The following is a 17,239-nucleotide window of genomic DNA, read 5'->3' on the forward strand; positions in this document are numbered from 1 at the left end:
TTCTATGTTTATATTTTGTGATTGCCGCCTTCATCTTAGCGTCATCATATCAATGGCTTTTAAATATTACTAATGCAGTCTCTGCTGTTCAAGGCAAGTGAATCACTTTACTTCTTACCTCTAGCTTAGCAGCTTAGCTATCCCATAGATTGGAGTTACAAATGTTCATGAATGTCAAAAGATTGTTATAACTAATTACAGATAATCTGAAGATTATGCATGAAATGTGTCGCCATTAATAAAACACTTGCAACACTGACTGTTTTCTATTTTTGGAACGTATCTTATTTACCCAATTGTAAGGTAAGGTTTTTTCCCCAATTCGTCATTCGAAAAATACAGAGTTGACAAATTTGCAAATTAAACTATTGCTGTTGAGGTCAACATTTTTATATTGTTTGGTAGAGTGTATAGTGGTAGTCTTACATTTATCTAAGGACTGTGCTAGTGCAAGAGATATACGAGAAACAATGAATCAGCTACCACAACAGTCTATTGCTCTGATGAATATTTGATAATTTTGTGAAACACAAGAGGAAACAGCATTAAATTCTATCATCTTACTAACTAAACAGCTAAATATTTGTGAGAACGAAGAAATAAATTTCACAACTATGCTGTTAGGATGATGGTGGTGATGGTGATTAAAAATAGTGATGCCACAGATTACAGGATTAGTAAGCAAAAGAAAACGGTCAAAAAATTAATGTAACTCATTTCTTTTTGGTTATTTCATTTCTCTTAGTGTTATCAAAATGAAGACAATCAATAAATGGCACAAGTTTAGAATAGGTCTAATGTTAGCTTTTTGCAGATAGTTACTGTCAGCAAAATAGTTTGTAATTTTGATTAGTCAGAGAATGTTAAAAATAAATTTTTCGCAAGCAGCCTCTTAAAAAAAAAAAAAACACATTGGTATTGGATCCTTAAGGAATGGGAATCAAGAGCTTATTTACTAAGTCTGTATATAAGAAAAAACCTGATAAGGAATAACACTCAGTTCAAGAAAAAGGTCTCTCATAAAAACATGTGATACAGCTAGGATGCTACAACTGGTACGGTATATTATATACTGCAGATCATAAGGCATGGAAAACTGCAAATGATTATGATGTATGCAGAGACCACAAAGTTCAATTTCAGAATACTGCTGAGAAAATACCCTCTGAAATCGGCAAAAAAACTTTGTGACTGGCTGAACCAAGAAAAAACGAAAAATCCAGGAAAAAATCTGCACTTTGTTATCACTGGAAGAGCTAAACTCAGAATTAGGCAAGCAGAAAACAGAGCTCAATATGAAAACTTAAAGAAAGGACATTAATGACATTAATTGTATTGTCAAAAATAAGAACCATGGCGAGAATATTCTATCAAACAAGAACACTGCGTGACCCAATTAAGACAGGAGAAAAACTGTATTAAACATTAAGTTGATAATTGCCACTTCAAACTTAATATTCAAAGAAGAGCTCTGTACAAGAATAACATATGACAGGAATAGAAAATTACTAAACACCACTGTTAAGAAGAAGAGAACAGATTCTGAATCCATCAATGCATTTAAACTTCCCAATAATGATGCTACTAAGAGATGAGCTCTTAATATCAAAGATATCCCAAATATAAATTTGAAGAATCTTTGGAAATAGGGGTTCATCACCTCTCCAGTTCAAAAAAGGTGATGGGAAAAAATGCATGAACTACTATAGTATAAATTTGCATTCGCACTGCCTAAAAATCTGCATGGCAATCCTTGGGCGCAGAATACAAAAATCTGTTGACCCCACACTCACATGACGTTACACCTCCTAGGTCACCTATCAACCTTGTTTCAGACACAAACTTTATAAGAAGTACTGGAAGAAAAATAAAATACTTTTAACTCTTTCCGAACATCAAGAAAGCACATGATCATGTACCATGTAAGAATATATTGGAATATTTGAGGCACAAGAAAGTGATTGAGAACATCACTACAGGAGTACAATTATGCAAAAAGACAAACTGTGCACCGGTTCAGAATGGACTGTGAGAATCGAGAAGGTAGTTGTCTCTCACATCTCCTATTCATAATGGATGAATTTCTTATATTTTATGAAATGATACAAGAAAGTCTTATGTGTAACAAAAACACTGCAACAGTAACCAATCACTGTATGGTTGAGACACTGAGTAGTCAACAGCCACATAAACAAGCCAAAATTTTGATGAGCTTTCAGACATAGCGCACAGCTAAATTATCCCTGCCGACTACACTGTCCTGACGCTGCAAACCCCTCATTCTCCAACCTCCTCTTCAGTCCAGCTACAAACCCTGTCTTGTTAATATTACACTGGACCGGAAAACAACTTTTACCGAGGCTTCTGCTACCTTCCATGAAGCCCTAAAATGAAGAACATCCTCCTCTTCTTTCCCAAAAGTGTTTTCTACCACTCATACAAATTAAGAAACATCTAGGGCCATCACACCCTACTCCAATCCTGTCTGCAGCATATTCCACCCTAGAGGTGGGCAACCTGTAAAAGCAGTTATGTTGTACCAACTCTGATGTTGAGCAAGACCACTACCCTGCTCTCCACCCTCAGAAATGGCACTGTCATTGCAAACTGTGATGGAGAGCAGCAATGATGACCTCTCTGTGATAGAACACGCTGTTAGCACAACATGATCAACTTCAATTACTCAAACAATGGAAACTCCAGTATGAATATCAAAAATGTAGAAAAAGACAGAGTGCCACTTACCATAAAGTAGACTTGCTAAATTGCAGACAAGTACAATTAAAAGACATTTACATAAAGCTTTCGGCCACAGCCTTCATCAGCAAAAGAGAAACACACACCATTTATACACACAAGCAAGCACACCTCGCGCAGCTCGGGCCAGAACATATTACAGTCCGAGCTGTCGGAATTGGTTGGCTGGTTTTTAGATTAAAGGGACTAAATTGCAATGTTATCAGACCTTTTTTCCTTAGTCACACAGGTCTCAGATTAAAACTATACCCCAACGGAATCCTATCGCCTAAAATCCAGGGAAGGAACAAAATGCATAAAACTGTGTGTAACCACACTGAAGTAGAAAATGTAAGTATCAAGCCAAAATTGAAACCATTAACTAAAAGGAAAAAAAGCAGTAGAAGGTGTTAAAACAATATAGCAGACAACCTTGACTGGCTGATTGCAAGAACAAAAAAGGATGAGCCAGGCATTCTGCAACACAATAAAATCTCCAACCTAAAGACACAAGGCAAGAGAAACACAGATGGTGGATAGATGAACACCAAGTCGAAACCAAGTTGAACAGATAGACCAGAGGGAGTGAGGAAGAGTTATATGTACAGAGGGTGAGGGACTGATGAGGCTAAGGTGCCCACCCTTAAACAGTGTGTTAAAAACCCCCTTCACAGATAAAACTTAAAAACTGTTAGCCGTTGAGGCATTGTCACCTAAAATCGAAGGGGGCGTGTCAAGGAGATTAAAAGTTCGTCTCTAGGCTGCTAAATTTGGACAGTCCAGCAAGATGTGAACCACTGCCAAACGTGAACTGCAGCGACACTCAGATGGGTTCTCACCACATAGGCGACCCTGAGTCAGCCAAGTATGGCCGATGCAGAGCTGGCAAAGACCAATGGAGAGAGACTTGCATGGAGGACCTCCACACATTCATCATCTCCTTTATCGTATGTAACTTATTCAGGAAAGTCAAGTCTGTATTCCAGAGCCCAAAAACTTTGCAGCGTAATACCAATAGAAGATCAGATTCGAGTATGCCAGTCTCCAGACTCAGCTTACAAGAAGCCTCTCTGGTTAGTATGTTGGCAAGTTTATTTCCCGAGATTCTGACATATCCTAGGGTCCATACAGACCACTGACCATCCACAATGTTCGAGGACATAAACAGGCTCTTGGATGGCCATTTCCAAAGGATGGCAAGGATAGCACTGGTCAAGAACTTGTAAGGCACTCAAGGAGTCAGTACAAATGAGGAAGAACTTCCCAGCACAGGAAGGCTATGTGCGAGAGATGGCACCAGCTCTGCAGTGAAAACACTGCAGCTATCTGGCAAGAAGTGCAAGTTGGTATGTCCTGTATGAGCATAAGTGAACCCATCATGACCATGAACCATTGAGCCATCCGTATAAACTACCTCTGAATCCTGGTATGCAACAAGAAGAGGTTGCAGAGGGCCGCAGGATGAACTGAGTCTTTTGGGGCTCATGATAGGTCCAGATGAAGCTGTGGTCTTGGTAGACACCATGGAGGTGTACTTGAGTGGACCAAGAGGACAGGTGGTAGACAGAAAGACTCAAGTTCAGTGAAAAGGGACCGGACACCAACTGCAGTTGTAATCCATGATCTGGGCCACAGTTGCAGGAAATAGATCACCATGTTAGGGAAAAGGAGATGGTGATTCGGCCGTCTATGCAAGCTGTGAATGTGTGCAGTTTCATTGGCAAGCAATTGTTGTCAGATCTGCAATGGAGGAAGCCCAGCTTCCAAGAATAGGTTGTTCACAGAGTTTGTTTGGAAAAGTCCCATCACAAGTCAAACTCCACAGTGGCGTATAGGGTCCAGCATCTGCAATTCTGAGGGCGATGCTAAACCACACGCCAGGTTTCCATAGTCAAGATGGGATTGTACAAGGGCTTTGTACAGCTGCAGCAGTGTAGGGCGATCTGCGCCCCAGTCAGTGTGCCTCAGGCAACAAAGAATGTTAACAGGCTGCCAGTGCTTGTGATTGTGCTTAAGCTGAAGAAGATGTGGAAGCAAAGTTAATCAGGCTTCGAAAATCAGTTCTAAAGAGCAATAGGAGTCCACTACATAAAGGAGATGGTCATCAAGATAAAAGTTGTGGGTGCAGGTGAATTGTACATAGATGACTTAAGTGCATGACCCAAGTCTTGGCAGCTGGAAACTGAAAGCTGTGGGTGAGGGCCCATGACTGCACCTTTCATATAGCTCCCTGCAGTTGAGTTTCAGCCACACCAGTAGTAGATGAGCAAAAGGAAATGCAAGAGTCATCAGCTTATAAGAAGGGTGATACCGAGGACCCATCAACTGCTGCGAGACCATTAATGGCTCATAAAAAGAGGGAGACGCTCAATACAGAGCCCTGCAGGAGCCCATTCTCTTGGATACAAGGGGAACTGTGTGAAGCACTGACTTGAACTCTGAAAGTGCAGAGTGATAAAAAAAGTTCTGCATAAAAACTGGGAGCGGGCCCCGGAGGCCCCAGTTGTGTAATGTAGAAAGGATGCGACCTTGCTGAAACTCACCATGGGATGGAGCCAGATGGCCATGAGACTCAAAAGAAGCCACCACAATCACCGGTTCACCATACGTTCGAGCAGCTTGCATAGAATGTTGGTGAGGCTAATAGGACGAACGCTACCCATGTCTAGTGGGGTCTTACTACCAGATTTTAGCACTGGAACAATGATACTTTCTCGCCACTGCGATGGGAATTCGCCATCACTCCAGATGCGGTTGAAGATGGCAAGGATGTAGTGCTGGTAATCCAGTGATAGATATTTAATCATTTTGCGATGGATGTGGTCTGGGGCCCAGGGGCTGTGCCAGGATAATGTGCAAGGGCACTGAGAAATTCCCACTAACTGAATGGAATACTATATAGCTCAGGGTGGCATGTAATAAAAGGTAAGTGTTGTCGTTCCACCTGCTGTTTTAGGGTACGAAAGGCAGGATGGCAATTCTCAGACGCATAGGTTCGTTCGTAAGGCTCAGCAAAACGCTCTGCGATTGCTTCTGGGTCAGTATACACAGCTCCATGTATGGAAATCCCAGTCATACCTGCAGAACTCTGATATCTGTAAAGATGCCTGATATTAGTCCAAACCTGGGAAGGAGAGGTTCATGTTCCAATGGTGGAGACATACTGTTCCCAACACTCCTGCAACTGTCTTTTAATTAGCTGACGGACCCAGGCACGAAGCCGTTTGAAGGCAATGAGATGCTCCATTGATTGGCACCGCTTATGATGTTGGGAGGGCCTGCCTACAATCTCTAATGGCCACAGCAATTTCCAGCACCCAACAAGGCTCTACCTTCCGTTGGGGGAAACTTGAGGAACAAGGGATTGTTGATTCAGCTACAGAAACAACAATCATAATAACATTCTGAATCACCACATCAATGTTGCCACTTCTGGGCAAGTGTCCAGGTGAGAGACTATGGGAGAGGCACAGGAAGAGCGGAAAGTAGTCACTACCACACAAGTCATTGTGAGCTCTCCAGTGTATAGACGGTAGAAAGCCAGGATTGTAAACTGAAAGGTCATTGGCCAAGTATATGCCATGTGCCACACTGAAATGAGTGGGGGCACCTCTATTTAGGAGGCAAAGGTTGAGCAGATTCTCGACATCTTTACCATGGCCAGTAATCTAGGTTCCAGCCCACAAAGGACTATCGTCACTGAAATCACCCAAAAATGGGAAAGGTGGGAGAGTTCAGAAATTAGTGCAGCCAATACATTTTGTGGTACTTCAATATCTGGAGGAAGGTAGACATTGCAGATTGTAATTTCCTGTGTTGTCCTCATCCTGACAACCACGGCTTCTAAATCTGTATGAAGGGGCACAGGTCCACTATAGACAGAGGTAAGGACACACATACATAAGCCACCTACCAAACTGTTACAGTCATTATGATTTTTGTAATACCTCTGATTGCCACAAAGGGTAGGGGTTCAGATTGCTAGAAACCAGGTTTCAGAATGCAGTTGTAATACTTAAAGAGTTGTTGCAGCTCAGCCAGATGGGGGAAAACCACCACAATTCCACTGGGTGATGATGCTTTCTTTAGTCTGGGAAGGCATGAAGGGACCAAAAAGGCATTTTACGCTTGAGGGCTATCTGCAACCATCAGCTGAGTGGTTGTATCCATTACCATCACTTCTGAGGCATCAGCGAGATCAAGGTCCTCAGGGGATGTCTGATGCAGAACCTGTAGGAAGTGCTGGTCACAAGTATCTCATTTCTTAACAGTCTTCTTCCTTGTCTGTTTGCCCTCTAACTGTTCTTTAGGGGCTTGCTGGGAGGGCTTCTCTGAAGTAGCTCCAGGGACAGATGAAAAGCATGAAGCTCTTTGACCAGCAGGTTTTGGCTATTTCAGCCACGGACTGACTGGTGTCCACCATGGTACGGGTAGAGATCTCGGAAGGTAGAGTCCCAAGCGACCCCTTCCATGCGAGAGGAACCAAAAAGAAGGCTGTTGCTGCTCCAGCTGGGGTGGGGGGGGTTTAACCCTGAGGGACCACTGTAGGAGGCATAGACGAAGAGACTACCGCTGCCAGCGAGGATAACGTTGTCATAGCTGCAGCATACAATGACATCAATCAAACGGGGTTCAACAGTCATATTTCTTTTCTTTTTTGCCTCTTGGTAAGTCAGACTGTCCAGGGTCTTTTATTTAATAATTTTCCTCTCCTTTCGAAGAACTGTGCAGTTCAATGAGCAGAGGCAGTGGTGCTCTTCACAGCTAACACAGGTGGGAGGAGAGGTACATGGAGTATTCGGGTACAATGGAGGTCCGCAATTTCTACATGTGGCACTAGAATTGCACCAGGAAGACATGTGGCCAAATTTCCAGCATTTAAAGCACTGCATAGGGGGACGGATGTATGGTTTGACGTCATATTGGTATACCAGGTAAAGAATAATCCTCAAAGGCCAAGACGAAGGCATCGGTAGCAACCATGTTATCTTTTGGTCCCCTATAGACACGCTGGACGAAGTGAACACCCCGTCGATCTAATTTAGTGTGTAGGTCGTTGTCTGGCTGCAATAGGTGGTCTCAACGAAAAATAATTCCCTGGACCATGTTTAGGCTTTCATGGAGAGTGACTAAATGGGAATATCACCCAGCTCGTCACAGGCCAGCAACACCTGTGACTGGACTTGGGATGCTACTTAATCAGAACTGACCTATTTCATATTTTGGGCAGCACCACCACTTCCCCAAACTTATCCCCCAGGTTGTCAACAAAAAATAGAGGCTCTGAAAGTCAGAAAGGAGTCCCCACCAGTTCTAATGCAAACCTAGGGGCAACTATGACTCTCTTATTTCTGTACTACTACATTCCTACCATTGGACAGCTAGGGAGGGAAACAATTTGGGGCTATACTTCTAGACACTGGAATTTAGCCTTCCTTTTTTAGAGACCACAGGGGCCATTCATCCACCAGCAAAAGACAATGTGGTCCACTTCACCGCGGGTCATCCACCCTGATGCCACCCACCCCGATCAGTGGCTCTCCCCACAGGTGCCGCCTTGCATGATGGCCATTGCCATGCGTTCCAATGCTCCAGGTACACGGGCATCTACTCATTGGCATACTTGGAGTGTTTGCAGCTCAGGCATGAGCAGTGCGATCCCTGTTTCGTCAGGTAGCTACAACCAAGAGGATACATGACAACCACCCCGCGACAGACTGGCTATCGCCCTGGACAGTGGGTGCAAAAAGATCCATCATATTATAAGCAGGTAACTTATCATCACATTTGTTTATAAGTAACTATAGTAGTAACTGATATAATAAAATAGAGTAAACAGACTTTATCTTATGAAAACTTTCTTAGCAAAAGGGTGCAACTACAAACATAATTTGTCACTGCTAAATACGGGTACCCAGCTGTCAAAGCACAGTTCGTTCATAGATTGTAAATTCTGTCATCAGTCTTGTCAGATATTCTTGGATGAAAAATATCCAGCAGCTTCCAAAATCAGCTTGTACAGAATGTATTTTTTGTCTATATGCACACACAGATTATAGGCAATAACAATTACTGGACAAGCTAAGAGTTGCCCTGATGCAACAAAAATGAAGTTTTTCTATTCTTGCTCACAAAAGAAAAAATAATGGATAACATACAAAATGAAGATATCCAAACAATTGCTAGGATTGGAAACATGCCTTTTGGAAATCCTTGACTGAATCTCTGGGGATCCACATATTTTTTTCTTAAATGGGGGCTTTGCCTGAGTTCACGGAGGAGTAACCCAGAATCACAATTCAAGCAAGCTATTTAACTACAAAATTAACAATATCCTGAGTTACAAATTTAAATCCAGTAAATATACAATTGTTACAACTCAATTAAGAAGTCTTGTTTGTTTTATTCTTTCAGCATATTGTAGTGAAAGAAGTAGTCGCTACAGTTGGTTGATATTAAGTTCGAATTGATTCATCTACATTAAGTATCAATTCCTTACACAGCAACAGCAAAACTTGAGGCAGCACCCTCCTTTCTATGTCTTCTTCCTTACTGTCACTGCCAGCTCCTACCTGTGTTCCTTCATAATCATTTCACTTGCATCAACCTTAGGTATGGAAATCAGGACATCATTATTGCAACAACATCCTGGAATGTTGCACTTCAGAAATATCAGTTCCGCTACTCCAACAATATAAGGAATAGGTAGATGACACGCTGAGATATATACAGGTACAACGAAAAGACGCTTACGCATTAGTGTTCAGCCACAGCTTTCATCAGAAAAGGAAAAACACACACACACACACACACACACACACACACACAAACACACACACACACACATTCACACAAGCAAGCACACCTCATGCACATATGATCGCCATCTCCAGCAGCTCGGACTGGAATAACATGAAATGTGTAAGTTTCTTTTTCACTGGACCTGTCTGCAAACTCAACATATCATCTTTATGGTGAGTAGCAATCTATATTTTTCTTATATTGCTGATATTCCAACCTGACGTTTCCATTTTTTAGTTTTGCTACTTCTCCTTCTTCTTCTGGAACAACATTGTGTTCAGCTGCAAATAATTTACCACAGCTACTCTTTGTGAAACAATATAACACTGAAACTTCCTGGCAGATCAAAACTGTGTGCCCGACCGAGACTCGAACTCGGGACCTTTCGCAAAAGGCAAAGGTCCCGAGTTCGAGTCTCAGTCGGGCACACAGTTTTGATCTGCCAGGAAGTTTCATATCAGCGCACACTCCGCTGCAGAGTGAAAATCTCATTCTGGCAATATAACACTGTCTGTTGCGTTACAGAATTCCAGGCAGCAACAAACACATGCTTATGTACAAGGCTGAGTGTCATCACCTCCTTCCTCTCAAAGAATGAAATTGATTTCTGCACAACTGCTACTCTGGATTTGGCTTTAACAGAGCATATTATGCCCGGGTTCAGAGGCTGTCGATGACTTGTGCAGTTTGAAGGAACACAACATTTACATTCCTCAGGAATTATGTTTCCTTGAGATGTACAAGGCAGAGATCAATAATAATACCTTCCTACTGCACCCATTTTGGCATCTAAATGGCTGAATAAGTTGTAGAGATTTCTGATGTCCCCAGCATCTGCTGTTGTGCTCTGAAGTACGAAGTAGTATTTTAATGTTTTGGAAACACTGGGAATTAATAGTGAAGGCAACTATGTCCTTCCAATAATTTACACTTTCTATGACCAGAGCCTCACTCTCCAACTTACACTCTGAAATGACAGATTATGGTGTTTTTTTTTTAAAAAAAAAAAAAACAATTCAACCAGCTGTTTGGTACACCAAAATTTTCAAAGTCAATCCTCAGAGCAATTTCCAGGACCTTTTCTGGCAGTCTGCTTCTACTTATAGATATGCTTCCAATCCTCTGTCCTTGAAACTAGATTAGAAGATATTTTCCACATCACTAAATGTAAACTTGTGAATGTTCCTCCTTTTTGGATCCACAGGAATTGTTAGCATCAGCGTGTAGGAACACTTCCTCATTTTTTAACATGCCACACATAGAGGGCGATAAATCATATTTCATTCCCATGTCAGAAATATTTATGTTAGGATTGCATCAACAACATGGATGATAGTCAACTTTTGCTGAACTGTAAGCTTTCAATGTTTGCAACCCATAACTCCACAAAAGTAAAATTGATAACTTCAGCACTGCAGTAAGCAAACAACTACACTTCTGGTGTTTTGAAGACTCAGTGACTGCGCTGTAACATCATACGACCTAAGTCAATGGAAATCTATTTCCAATTCTTTCAACACATCTGCTGGTATTGCTACAAGGATAGTTGAGTTATTGACTACAATCTACAGACGTGTTGACCAGTTGAATCAATCACCATTTAATGCATCACATGACAAAAGTACAACCTGTGGGAAACGAAATGGAAAGAAATCAGAAACTCACTCAAACATGTTAAGAACTACGAAAAAATCTGAATTTGGTTTGCAAAATGTTTCATATTTATTCCTTAAAAGCGGACTTTTTCTTAAAGTAGTGTTCATAAAAAGCAGAAGAAATAACATTGTTTTTATGGGAGTTTCATCAGGACCAACAGAAATATTTGCTAAAAGTAGGATATCCTTAAAAGCGGGTTCATTAATTCGAGTTTTACTGTATAGTGGTGTGGTTATATGAAGCGAATGGCTACCAATAAGACTACATGGATATGCTTTGATCAAATAAACCCCAAGCATTACTAATTAATGTGACCTTGCCTCAACCCCCCCCCCCCCCCCCGCCACCCCGAGAATGTTGCCAAGAGTCTTAAGGCAGTGCCCAATTTCTAGTCTACATGCAACCTCTTTCCATTGGACTGGCTTAGACAATGTTTCCCATGATCTAGGATCTAGCTTTAATTGACACTATTTCTTGTTTTCTATTCACTTTTTCTCCCACTAACTACTTCTTTGTTGAAAAATTTTGGTTTATTAACACTGATAACTGTCCCTGCCATTTCATGCCTGTGGAGTGCTTTGCGTGGAGGGAACACTTTTGTGCCAATCCAAGCTCTGGAATTTGTAATCATTGCCATGGTGATGGTGGCCGTTGCCACCCCAGCAACTCAAGGTGATGCATGATGCTGTACTCAATAGCTACAAAATGTCTGTCGCAGATCACGAGTTACCAATTCAGTTCATGTGAACACATCGGTGTAAAGTTTGTTACTTCAAACAAGGGTGATACGGCCTCTTCCTAAAGCCACTGATAAGTAAGCAGGGGCATTACCTTAAAGAGCCAGTCTCGTGCTCTTTTGTATACTGTAGAATATTTTGAAGAAGAAAAAGATAACAGCAGCACTCATACTTCGTCGAACAAGTAGCTACAACTCTGCAAATAGGAACAACTTCTGTGAAGAAAACAATGAGAGAGGAGTGAGCTCAAGACCTACAGAAACCAAATGCTGTCCTTTCGACGTCAGGAAAAACCAGAGTGTATGCTGCTAAAATAACAAAACCTGGTAATTTTCAAGAGGACACAATGTGACGACATACATACATGATTATTACGTGTGGAAAGAATTTCCCATCTGGAAAAAGCTGGCTTTCTTACTATGAGATAGTGAGTTGCTTTTTAGAGGAAAAACCAGCCTCAGAGTCATACTAAAGAGGATATGAGTACCTAGGAAAAACGTTTTCTGGAATAAGGGATCTGCTTGGACAGAAGGATATTGTTGCCTGGAGATGCTGTGTTTTTGAGGAAGTATCTATAAGTGCAAACCTCACTGAATTGCTTGGCTGGATGAAATATGGGTAAATGCTGATCATTCAATCCAGACTGACTACGAAGACTGATGATACTCTACAAGAAACAATAAAAGCTCCAGCTGGAAAAGGCAGTTGGTTCATTCTTTTACATGCTGGAACAATCAGTGGATTTATTCCAACTGCTTTGTTGTTGTTTACATCAAAGAAATTTGGGAACTTCCAAGAGTTGACTGCAGCGAAATTTAAAGAGTGGGTCATTCACTCTTTTCTTCCATATGCAGAAAAGAACTCCATTATAACATCTGATTATACATCATATCACTCTGTTCAGTTTAACAAAGTCCTTACATGCAGAAGCAGGAAGAGTGACAAAGTGGACTGGCTAGAGGAGAACAGTATACATTCATTGACAGATAAATAAGAATAGTAGAAATGCTGGAAAGTGTGAAAGAGCATAAATCAGATAATATCACTTACAACATCAACAAAATTGGAGAAGTAAATGGTAGTAGTGTCATGCGCCTTCCACCATATCATTGCCATTTCAGTGCAATGGAAGTGTGAGCTCAAGTGAAATGACATGTTGCAGGCAGAAATAAAAATTTTAATTTAAGAGACATCAAAATTTTAGTGTGTGTGACACTGGACAGCATTATTCCCACAACACAGAATCATACTGCCACATATATATGGCACATCTTACAGGAGCTTTGGGTATGATAGCAGCAAGACTAAAGATAGCAATCATGACATATTTGTGCTAATAATGACACACTCACTGAAGACTGTGGTTCCCTCTCCTCTTCCATGAGATGCAGGTCAGAGATGCATTTATTTATTAAAATATGTACTGAAATACTGAAACAACATAATCTCTACTTTATCTCAAAAAGTGTTTCCTAATCTTAAATTCTTTTTAATTATGAAGAGATTATGTTTCAATCCCTCAAGGCTATTGGCAGTTTTAAAATTAAACAACGGAAACTCCATGATGGAATAGCAACAATGTAGGAAAAGGCAGACTGCTACTAAGCACAGAGAAGACACATTATGTTGCAGACAGGTACAATTAAAAGACACTTACACAAAGCTTTTGGGCACAGCTTTAATCAACAAAAGGGAAACATACACCATTTATACACACAAGCAAGCCCTCCTCACACACACGTTCACCAACTCTGGCAGCTCATGCCAGAATGCCTGTCTGCAACTTAAAGTGTCTTCTTTACAGTAAGTAGCAATGTATCTTTTCCCACATTGTTATTAGCAGTTTTTATGCATCAGTACCATGGCACTGCAACGGCTCTACAATTTTCTGTGTGACACTGGTAGTCAGGCAAATGACACAGTGCAACAACGAACAGCTGCCTAGTAGAGTGGCAACATAGCTGCTTGCTGTCAGGGATGTTCTTTCAGCAGCCCAAGTATATGTGCATAAAGGTAAAAACCAAATATTCTAAAGTAAACAATATACTCAAGACAATTTGCATTTGCAATACTTACAGTCAACAGCTTCTTTTGAAGAAGCCTGGACGTGGAGGTACAGTGGACGTAAGCCTGGATTTCTTTGTCTTTCTTCTATAGTCAAATACCTCCCACGTGTGGAAACTGCAGCACCTAATGGCAAATAAGAAATCAATATATATATATATCAAGCAAACATACTCACTGTTTGATAAAGTACACATATGAACACTGCAGCTGAACACAAATGGCCACAACTAGAATTTGCAACCACAAAAAAGTACAAATACTATATGCAGATGGCTGCACTTTGAGACACACATCATACACTTTGCAGATGATAAATCTACCAATACTGAAAAACTACACAGTATTATTAGGTTACACTGCATTGCACAAATACACAATAACAGAAGTTACGGAATTAAAATGAGGCCATGGGGTTGATGGGAATCCAACATATGATGTGCAGCAAGTTCCCAGCTGTATACCTCTGAGAAGCTGGAACTGGAAGGAAGGCTCCATGCCACTCTCATGCTGGAGAAGCAGTTTCATCCTTCAAACTATGACTTGCAAACGAGCCACTATGTGCTGAAATATAGACACTGTGTGCTTCTATTCATCCTTACTGGCAGCTAACAAAGAGAACTGATCCCTCGTCCCCAAACTCTTATTTCTATAGACATTTAAATCACACTCAGTTTGCATAAAAATACTGAGCTTATATACCTCATTTCATGATTACACTGCACACAGAGATCAGCAGTGGCTTATTTTCTTGGCTGCTTCAATAGGATGTGTCACTAATGTTTCTTGCATCTCGCCTTGATTGTTCTAACTGTCTGTTTCCACAAAATCTAAAACCCAACAAATACGGATACGATTTCAATTTAAGTAACAACTGGGATACAGCACTCACTTTATTAATGAATCACAAGCTGTTTTATCCATCAGAGTGAAAGAAGAGAAAGGTATGAAAATTTCAAAGAAGGTCAAATCAAGAGACAGAAAAGAAATGTGAATCAGAAGTCCTAACAGACTGCTACATGGATATTAATTGCGGTATATTACAGACAATGTCTTACAAGTTCAGTTGAAGACCTGATAGTGACTAGCACCTGCTTAAGACAACTACATGAGTAGATAAATATTGAGCTTAAAAATAGAATTTTCAGTTTGGCTCAACAGTCGAGAATATATCTTCTCCTACCAATCACATAGGGGGAACCTCAGAAATGAGAGTCAGCTGAATTGACAACTTCACAAAGAAACACACTACAGACCATTACTCTTGAATTGCCGGAATGCAGTTCCTCAACAGGTTCATCTGAATATTTCCCTAATAGATTACCTCACTGCATATCTGCATCCAGTAACCACCTATTTGACATGCTATTAACAGAACACAACTGGGTTGAAATCTTTTTTTGTTATACACATTGCTCCAGCTAATATGATTTGAACACTTTCTCCTTCTTCATCTTCCCACATGCCTGGTTCTTACCACTAATAAATTTTCTACCAAACCCCAATTCATGTGCTAAAGGTCACATATTTCATTTCACACATTTATAGTCATATACACTTACTCAGCAACACTTTTCTGTTTATACTATCAATTCCTTCAACTTTCCAACCACTTATAAATCTTTTTGCTTTCATTTCATACATTTCCCCTCTTGTAATAATTGTCTAAAAATTACATAAATTACAGTTTTTTTTCTAGCTTCTTTCCTTCTTCTGGACTCAACAACACTAACACTGTGATTCATTCTTGTATCTAGAGAAAAATGAAGGATTCACAACCTAATATAATAAAAAGGATACATTGCTACTCACCATGTAGAGATGTTGTTTGGCAGACAGGCAAAACAAAAAAAGACTGCTATACATTAGCACTTTCAGTCAAAAGGCCTTCTTCTAAAGCACAACTATACACACATTCAAGCAAGTACAACTCACACACACAACCCATGTCTCTGACCAATGAGGCAGGACTGTGAGCAACTTTGCCTGATAGGAAGAAAAGTAACACATAGGTGGTGGGGGGTACAGAGGAGGCTGGGGCAGGGAATGGGGCCAGTAGCAGGGTAGTGTGTAGTACTGACCCCGGGAACATGCAGGGATGTGATGGAGACAGGGTAGGGCTACTAGGTGCAGTCAGGTGGTTTCGGGGAGGGGGGGGGGGGGGGATGGAAAAGAATGGAAGTACAGAAAGGGAGAAAGAATAGTGGGTGCATTGGTGGAATTAGAAAGCTTTATAGTGCTGGAGTGGTGCAAGTAAGGGGATAGGTGAGTGAAGGACAGGAACTAGCAAAGATTGAGGCCTGCACTTTTGGGAACATGGGATATATTTCAGGGAGAGTTCCCATCTGCACAATTCAGAAAAGCTGACATTGGTAGGAAGGATCGAGATGGTGAAGGCTGTGATGCAGTCACAACAACTAAGCACATTGTGTTGGGCAGCAACTGGATAGTCCAGCCGTCTCTTGTCCACACTGTGTCAGTGGTCATTCTTATGGACTGAAAGCTTGTTGGTTGTCCTGCCCTTGTAGAAAGCAACACAGTGGTTGCAGCTTAGCTTGTAGATCACGACTGCTTACCCAGGTAGCCTTGCCGTTGATGGGATATGTGATGCTGTGACCAGACTGGAATTGTTGTTGTTGTTGTTGTTGTTGTTGTTGTTGTTGGTGGTGGTGGTGGTGGTGGTAGTAGTGGTTGTTGGAAGATGGAATACAGCACAGGTCTTGCATCTAGGTCTAGTGCATGGATATGAGCCATGAGGCGAGGGGTTTGGAGCAGGAGTGGAGTAGGGATGGACAAGGATATTGTGTAGGTTCAGAGGGTGGTGGAATATCACTGTGGGAGTGGTGGAAAGAATAGTGGGTAGGAGACACCTCAAATCAGGGATCGAGAAGAGTCGAAACCCTGGCAGAGAATGCGATTCAGTTGCTCCAGTCCTGGGATGTACTGAATCCTCTGTGGCTGGACAGTGGTACTTTGGGAGGTGGTGAGTGAATGGAGAGACAAGCTGCTAGAGATCCTGTTTCTGTACTATGTTCGAATGGTAATTTCAGTCTGTGAAGGCCTCAGCAAGACCCTTGGTATATTTTGAGATGGACTGCTTATCACTCCAGGTGCGACTGCCTTGACTGGCTAGGTGTATGGAAGGGACTTCTTGGTAAGGAATGGGTAGAAGTATTGTTGGTGGTTGGCAGGTTTGATATGGATGGAAGTACCGGTGTAACCATCTTTTAGTTGAGCGTCAACAA

The 17,239-nt window shown here is 41.3% G+C and overlaps 1 protein-coding gene across 7 annotated transcripts in view; it reads right to left on the bottom strand.

The window, feature by feature from the left end:
* The window catches only part of LOC126095316 (transcription factor SPT20 homolog), a 280,707-nt gene that overhangs the window by 223,822 nt on the left and 39,646 nt on the right, over positions 1–17,239 (bottom strand). For all 7 annotated transcript variants that reach the window (XR_007521955.1, XM_049910117.1, XM_049910116.1 and 4 more), the window contains one exon: positions 14,007–14,120. Coding sequence is in view for 5 of the 7 variants with exons in the window: in XM_049910117.1 (XP_049766074.1) it covers positions 14,007–14,120 (114 nt within the window). In the remaining 2 variants the exon portion in view is untranslated. The remainder of the gene's footprint in view (positions 1–14,006; positions 14,121–17,239) is intronic.

The sequence above is a fragment of the Schistocerca cancellata genome, chromosome 8, assembly GCF_023864275.1.
Source record: "Schistocerca cancellata isolate TAMUIC-IGC-003103 chromosome 8, iqSchCanc2.1, whole genome shotgun sequence".
NCBI lineage: Eukaryota > Metazoa > Arthropoda > Insecta > Orthoptera > Acrididae > Schistocerca > Schistocerca cancellata.